The sequence below is a fragment of the Leishmania braziliensis genome, chromosome 15, assembly GCF_000002845.2.
Source record: "Leishmania braziliensis MHOM/BR/75/M2904 complete genome, chromosome 15".
Taxonomy (NCBI): domain Eukaryota; phylum Euglenozoa; class Kinetoplastea; order Trypanosomatida; family Trypanosomatidae; genus Leishmania; species Leishmania braziliensis.
Genome location: NC_009307.2, coordinates 597,066 through 605,046, shown reverse-complemented (window position 1 = coordinate 605,046; position 7,981 = coordinate 597,066). Strand labels below are relative to the sequence as shown.

General features: G+C 53.9%; 1 protein-coding gene across 1 annotated transcript; it reads right to left on the bottom strand.

The window, feature by feature from the left end:
* Nucleotides 1–5,162: 5,162 nt before the first annotated feature.
* LBRM_15_1580 (conserved hypothetical protein) lies at nucleotides 5,163–6,794 on the bottom strand (the record flags this gene model as incomplete). The annotated part of the gene is made up of 1 exon (XM_001563555.1): nucleotides 5,163–6,794. One exon carries the CDS (start codon nucleotides 6,792–6,794, stop codon nucleotides 5,163–5,165), a length of 1,632 nt encoding a protein of 543 aa, XP_001563605.1.
* Between the last annotated feature and the right edge of the window lie 1,187 nt (nucleotides 6,795–7,981).

Sequence of the window (7,981 nt, the reverse complement as noted above, 5' to 3'; positions counted from 1 at the left end):
AAAGAAGAGGATGCGGTACAGGTCTGTGGAGCAGCGGGGAGCCAGTGACGGCAGTGGGAGCACAAAAGGGACGACGACAGGCAGTCCTTCAGTGGAGGAGACGAGCGGCACGTTGAGCACCGCTGGAAGAGAGCGGGGTTGTGCGTCTGTGGGCGTGCAGGCGCACATGGTGTGGAGATCGAGGAGGCGAGAAATGCCCGGACAAGTCCATCAAGAAGAGCCCACAGGCACACGCCATGACATGCAGCTGGCAGAGTTGAGCTCGATCAAGTGAGGGACGGTGCCCTTCGTGGCGCTCGAGGATGAAAACCAATGGCGGTGCAGTTCGAAGAGCGCACGAGGCCGGCAAGGCCATGGCGCACACCAGCAGCAGCGCCCTCGTGCACAAAGGCGTCATCGCGACGCTCTTGTGCTCGACCCCTTCGCCGAGGGGGGCCTTCTCCGCGCGCCGCATAGCGTCCCCAGAACTCCTTCGCGGAGTGGCGCGCAACAGAGGGCGAGCCGTGTTTGTTTCCCTGCAAGATAACGGGTGGAGAACGCATTCGACAGCCGGGAAGAACCGCATAGAGTACGATAAGCAGCGTTGGCAAAGTTGCTCTTGTTCCAGTCGACAAACCATCGCGTACAGCATCACTGCTCCCAGCAGAGGAGGGAACACAGACGGCAACACACCGCCTAAATCTCCCGACAACACGGTTGGTGGGAGAGGAGAGAAAACTAGAGCACAGAAGAAAGAAGCGCACAGTGCCACGCGCTACCACAGTGGCGAACCGAGGAAAAAAAGCATCGCCATGCAACCAAGGCGGTTGGGCACAAGGCGGGCCGGAGCAGAAAGCACACGAGCGAACAAGTGGCCTTGTCAGAGCGAAAGAGAATAGGAAATCGGACGGAGGATCCACTGGCGAAGGGGGATAGAAAAACGCGGGAGGTCAAATCAGCAGAGACGAGAACGCGGCAGATGGGCATCCGGTTGGTGACGTGAGACCCCTCCAAGTGATACACGCGGTGTGTATGTGTGCGGGTAACTCCACCGTCGCGGTGACACGCCCACCGATGGTGCCACAGAAAAAGAGAAACGACAAAACGACGCGGGAGTCGGAAAGGGATCGAAGAACGAAAAAAAAAGAGAGGTGAATAGCAGTGCACGATCTATGTGTCTTTGCTGCGCAGCTCACGCAACGTACTCGCTACTAGTCCTTGCTCAGGGCAGAAACCCCTTACCAGGTCGGTCAAGAAGAGAGTGGGAGAACGTCACAAGGCAAACAATGGCACCGCAACGGTGAAGTGCATGATGCTGCATGGGGAGTGGCTGCGCTCCTCACCATAGGAAACGGGCAGGGGACGGGAAAAAACGCTTATAGGCGCCTATCGAGCCGCGCAGGACTGAGACAATGGCAGTTCGGGAAACTGAGAAGGCTCAGGGAGGCTGCCCCTCCACTCCCACTCCCCCTTTGTGGACGCTACGGCTTCGATCGCATGCGCGGCATCTGTGGGCGACGCAAGGCTGCCCCTCTTGCCGCAGCCTCGCAAGCTCACGATCGCTAGTGGCGGACATACCTCGAAGCACACGATAGTGCCGGCAGCACTACGGCTGGCCTTGAGGCTCTGGTGAGGCGGTGCTCGCGCTAGTGTGGCAAGATCGTGCAAAGTTGTGGGGTCGCCAAGGCCGAGAACCCTCAACAGGGGAGAGGCAATGCAATCTCCTCGACGGTGCGTACACGCGAGCACTGGAGACAGATCACCGGCAGGTTTGGCGCTCTAGGCACCCGTTGAGCTCGTCAGTGCTGTAAAAGCGCGTGCTCAGAGCTTTGCTTGTCTTCGAAGTCGGTGCCCCTTGCAGCGGCGCGAGACTGGGGAGATCTTTGCAGCCGCGTATGTGGATCGTCTCGAGGTGTGGGCACTGGCTGCGTGTATCCACGCGACGAGCTGAAGAGGCCCCCACCGTCATCGCTCGAATGTGCGGCGAGTCCCTCAGTGTGGAGAGGTCGTGCGGCAAGACGTCCCTCGAGGCTGCGCACGACGCTGCCCGCAGCGCGAATCACACGCAGCTGACGCGCATCTGCGTGCAGTGCCAAGGAGGTCACGCTTCCGCAGATTGAAAGGTCCGCACAAATTAGCGAGGGGCATGCGTCAAAGCTGGTCATTGGAGGAAGCTGTCGCAGGCAACAGAGAACTGGATGAGGTGCTGCGTGGCCGCAGAGTCGCGCATGCTGAGGGTAGCCTCTTCACCGTCGCTGGCTGAGAGTTCGGTGACGGGTGGTGAAGGTTGGACCAGAGCGGCAGCTCGAGCAATGCAGTCCCCGAGGCGCAGCCCACAAGGATTGGAAACGTGATTCGAGAGCACTCACTGCAGCACCTCAAATGACCCACAAGCTGCAACCCCATTCGGCGAGCCGAGCAAAGAGCCTTTCAGCGCGATGTCGCCACCACAGCCACAGTCGGCCTGCTGCCCATTATGGCGATCACCGCAGTCGTCGTGGGGGAGATGTGCATCGCGCTACGGGGACCGTTTAGTCAAGTGCATCCACATGGACTTGACAGCACATCCGCCGACACGCACGTGACAACACGCAGGACAACGGCGCCGCTGGTTTGGAAAGAAAAGGGCAGACCTAGTGAGCCCCCAACCGATACGCCCCGCACTGCGTGTATGGGTCTCGAGTCGCTGTTCTTTTCTATCTTCACATGTGCTGCAGTTTGCTAGAAGAAGAAGCGACCGCAAGCTGAGTCGCATCGCCTCTGCGGAATGGCAGCCGCTCTGGTGTGCACCCTCTCAGCGATGCGCCACGGCCCTTGAGCGAGTGCGTCAGATCCGATGACTGCCAGCCGCGGCTCAGCGTTGTTGCCTTGCCTCCTGCCGCCTGATGTAGCGAAGAGATGTCCGTGAGTTCTTCTTGGACGACTCAGGTCAGTACAGACGCTGGGTTGGCGTGCCTTCTCGAAAAGGTGGCGAAGGAGATATGTGTCGATGATAAGAGCAACTGTGTCTTGAAGCAGAGAGCCGAATGGGGGAGATGTCAAAAAACTGGTCGGTGGGTTGAAGGCTACGGCGATGCGTCACAAGATTAGCTGATTAGCATCAGCATGAGCGGGTAGGAGCGCGTACGGAGGAGAGGAAACCCGATGGAGTTGCTTGATTAGAGATGCTGAGAGACGGTTGTGGTATTCGGGATTGAGAGACTTCTGCAGTGAGAAAGAATTTCGCAGAAAAAGAAACACAAAAGAGCCACCGCAGCGAGCCGTGAAGAGCGCACAAACTTATGTTTGCATTTTGTTGACGATCGATTTTGCTCGTCTCGGAAAAGAAAATGGGAATCCCGCAGAGTAGCAAAGAACTTCCACGCGAAAGACTGCGAATACACTGATTAGTTAACGCAAAGTAGTGGTTCAGAGGCACTCTCACAGCACAAATCACCTCAAGCGGTTGATTAAATAGCTAGGCCACAGGGCGGCTTTCACCTTTAGAGGGGTTCGATAGGTATCAGCAATCCCTCACAGAAGACGTAGTGGAACATAGCTACCGTCTTGTCAACGCTTTGGTGAGTAGCGAAAGTGGTGTGGGCCCCTCGAACATAGAATACATGACAGGCATAAACAGTAGTGGGTGTAAGAGTAAAGAAGGAAAAGGTTGGATAGCTAAATGGTGAAGGCCCAGCAAACGCATTTTATTGCGAGTGCTCTCCTATGCACAACCACGTTTCAACTTCTCTGACATATGGCGCCAAGGGCAACAGCGCTTGACCAAACGTTCCACAACCGCATGACAAACAGTCGCGTGCGTTGGACAATCTCGATTTCCCTCTACAGTGGTATGCCGGCGGCCACTATAAGAGGAGTAGCTCGACAGCCTCTCGAGAACCGAAAGACAAAGTGGTTGCGGTTGAAGCACCGGGATGGGGGCAAGAAGTGCAAGAAGACTAGGGAGAGTATCGCTAAAAATGCGTATTCAGCTCCAGATGGATTCTCTTGGAAGCGTGCCATTGTAGAATACAGCACCGTATATGTGCTAAAAACAGTGCCTTTCACTAACGCAAGTGCTTTCATCCTCCTAGCCACCCCCCTGCATGTGCATCACAAGAAACTCGGCACAGTGAAGCAGTATCTTAGTGATGCAGCTAATGAGCCACATTGGGCTCACACTACGTGTAAGTACCTTTTCTTGCATCCAGTGTTTCTGTGTACCTCAGAGCTCCTGTTCAACTAGAGGAGCCGCTGCCAAGTGGAGGCACATGTGAAGGTCGATACTGTACGCTTCTATCGCCGAGTCTGCTGTCGATATCTGACAAGGTATTCTGTGCAGGCACTCTGAATGGCTGCCCTACTACACGGTTACAGTACAACTAGAAGAGAAGAGCGCATGTCGTGTACGGAGACGTGGGTTGATTACTGACTAGTTGCTGAAGAATGACGTGAAAAATAAGAAGAATTGTGGAGACGATAGGGAATAGTTGGAGGCCAGAAAAGGGGTCCAGATAAAGAAAGGGGGGCTAACTGTAGCCTTGTACGTTCAGTTGGCTCTGTGCTGCAGCAGGCCGCTAACAGTCTTCAAGTAGTATTCATCACAGAAGGGGGGAAAGCAGCGGGAAAGTGTGAGGGAGCTGGTTGTGTGTGGACAGAAAGCCAAACAATTACGGGGCATTGTGAAGAGTAGATGGGTGGGAATGGCAGCCGGTTGCAACGGTGCAAGCATTGACGCCCTCTTTGGCATTTGTACCCAGGATATTGGGGATTTTCTCAAATAAGCTCACCCTAGTGAAGAACCTTGTTCGACACGTCGGTCTTTCTTGGTGCTGAGAACGAGCAATAAGGCATACTAACTCGTATATATTTATCTTTGTTATTTGGAAAATAAGCTGATAGGACGGCAGGTACGTTTCTTTGCTAGAGGTCATCATTTTATTCGGCCAAGAAACAAGCAATAGCATCATAACTTTATGAGCTGGGGAGGAAGAAAAGGCACCGAGAAGTGTCAGTGCAACTGCTCACAGTCCAAGACGCCATGGTGCTGGAGCCGACCGAGCTACCAGCTTTTTCTGGGAAAAGGCAAAGCTCAACGCTGATCTGACTCTGGAAAACACTTCTGCAGCAAAGACGGACGAAGAACAAAAGCTTGCAAGTGACATAGCACTAGGTCTTTTTACAGCGAGTCCCGCTCTGGATCGCTACTCGTCCTCGTCCAACAGTAGATGAGACGACCGCGTGCTGGGTGCGAGTTGTTGCTGAGGAACAAGATGCGGAAGCGGTTCATCGTCGTCAAGAAGTAGTTTACTTTTGACCGACCCTACATCTGCACCTGCAGGGGGAAGGCTAGGAGAAATTTCCTTTTTTAGCTTTATGGGGCTCTTGATCGGGAGTACCTCCCCAATGTTTTCCCAGTCGGTATCGTCATCTAATGTGGATAAGTGCGTGCTGTTCGGATGCATATGGGGATCATAGAGCTGGCTCGGTGCTACGTTTGAGCGTTGGCTTTTCTCAAAAAAGTGCCGGTCTTCTGCAGAGAGTCGCGAAAAATAGCAGTCTCTTTCAGCAAGGAGACCCCGCTTGAATAGCGCCCGCTGCTTCTCAACCTCGGCATCGTAGTCTGAGTCGCTAGAAGATGCCGTAGTGCTAGAAGATGCCGATGGGGATGAGGCAAACACCGATTCTACTGAGCGCTCGCGATTACGTTTCCTGCGCCGCTGAGGTGTTTTCCCTTCTGACTTATCCGCATCATCCTCTACATCGGAAAGCTCTTCGTCCTCAGGCAAGTAGGGAGGCACATAGTCCTCTGTGTCAGTGTCATCATCAATGAAGTCGTCTTCATCTTCATCTTCCGGGTTGAAGTGGTGAGCAACCGTCTCGTTTGGAAATGCGCTCACCGTTACTGCCTCCGCGTGGTCCTCCGCTAGCTCTGTTGCGGCAACTACCCGATTGTACCGTAGCCGATTGTAACTGGCATTTAGGTGCCAATAACGCTGCAGCGTTAAAGCGGCTTTCTTTCGCGCGCTACCGTACAGTTTCACCTCCTCTTCGTATTTTTCTTCATTCCACTGATTGTAGTTGTTGTAGTATGTGCAAAGGACATCACGCAGTCGATAGTCAGTAGCGCTTACACCAGTCACCCAATGTTGAGTCTCCAGGTGTGTTTTCCACTGTGCAGCCCTGCGGAACACAATGTGAGCGAGTACATTGTCCCAGGCTGAGTCAGGCACAATTGCCGCCTCATTGTCCGCAGCGCCTGTGGAGGGGCCTTCGCCTTGCATATGCAAAAGCACGTCAAGAGGATCAACGACAGGCTGGTTGTTTCGGAGGTGCTTTACGGAACGGCCTTCCTCCATCCGAGCGGGCAGAAATCGAGTTGTCAAATAGTGCTCGTAACACATTGGGCACACAAACACTTCCGCAGGATTGAGTAAGTAGAACTCGTCCATAATCTGGTCAAAGTAAACGTGACGATGCAGAACTGCAATTCCACTTCCCTCTTCTCCTTCGTCGCTTTGAATGACAGTGTTGCGTGACTCAAAGTGGAACTTCTTACCTTCAATGTCCTCAATTTGCTTTCGGAGAGCGTTTGACATCGGTTCACGAAAATGTGGTGGCTGCATAAAACCTCCATTATCGACTGCAATTCGAATCAGTGTGCTCGTATTGTAGAAGAGACTCAATGTTTGATCCGGACTGAGAACCTCGATAAACTTGACAGGATCGAGGGGCTCCGCTGTGACTGCGTCGATTCGTTCTTTGGACACGGCATCCAGGTTGAGCTCGCCACCCAGGGCCTTCCCGCGCCGAGGAAGTTTTCGCTTTGGAGGCATATGTGCGGCTTTGTGTATAAGGTTTATTACATGGCCTTTGCGTTTCCGATGGACGCAGTCCCACCCCCAGAGATACAGTATGTGCTGTACTGATGAAGAGGGATTTGGAGCGCTCAGTAAAAACGAGGAAGCGTACTGACGTCATAAGAAGAGAGTATGTTCATGGCTGCGTTGTCCTAGCTGGAAAGGGGAATAAAGACTACGGTCGCCGCTCAGTGGCTTTAAATGGACCTGTCATCGACACTGATTGAATTTGGAGGGGATGTGAAGCCCCTGGGGCCACGCTGAGAAACCACACGGGCGGCTGCGTTGCGCACTCGGAATGACACGGTGCCGATGCGACACAACTTAGAGTCGCCAAGCCCGTGCCGTGGTGTTGTCTTGCGTTGCCGTCGACAATGCAATCCACGGCGTGGGCAGTCTATCATCTCGTTCTCTGCGGGGGAAATTGCGTAAGCAAAACCACTCTTCTTTTTAACTCAGACAGTGGCACACATGCGCCGCCAACTTGTCGCGGAGGCACCTGAGAAGTCTCCTCGGAGTGTTTTGTGAAAATGTTTGCCCACCGCCAGCCAGTAACATGATGCATTCCATCTTCAAGGGCTTGCTTTTTTTCGGGCGCAGTGCATTCTATGCCCCGCCCCCCTCTTTCCCTCCACACGCATTTTCCCCTGGGAGACGAACCGTTCAGAGCAAGGTTGTGGACATGTGAGGCGAACACATGTACGGCAGCACTGGGTGAACATATTTTGTGCTCGCGCTGCTGCTGGGGACGCTGGCGGCGAACATTGCTGCCCCCGCCCCCCCCCCACACACACACAAACACCGCACAGGGAGCCAATTCAACAGCGGAGTCTGAATGCAGAGAAGCGCGCTGCCCTTATTGCAGTTTGAAGATATTTCGGCGCCCATTTGCCGTTCCCCAGCCGCTGCGTAGGTGGAGAATAGGAACACGGCTGCGCCGAGTAGCGCAAATCGAAGAGTAAATGTGTAATTCATATTCGTCGCTTGGGCGGATAATGGCTTCCACGCATTGATCCCAGCGTGGGGAACCTTTTGTGCTTCATTGCCTCTCACAAGTGTGTTTGTCCATACCATATTTTTCTCTGCTAAGACGTTGGGATTAATGTGAATTGCTGAGTTCAGTGTAGAGCATCGCACTGGACTTCAGAGAACAACTGCACGAG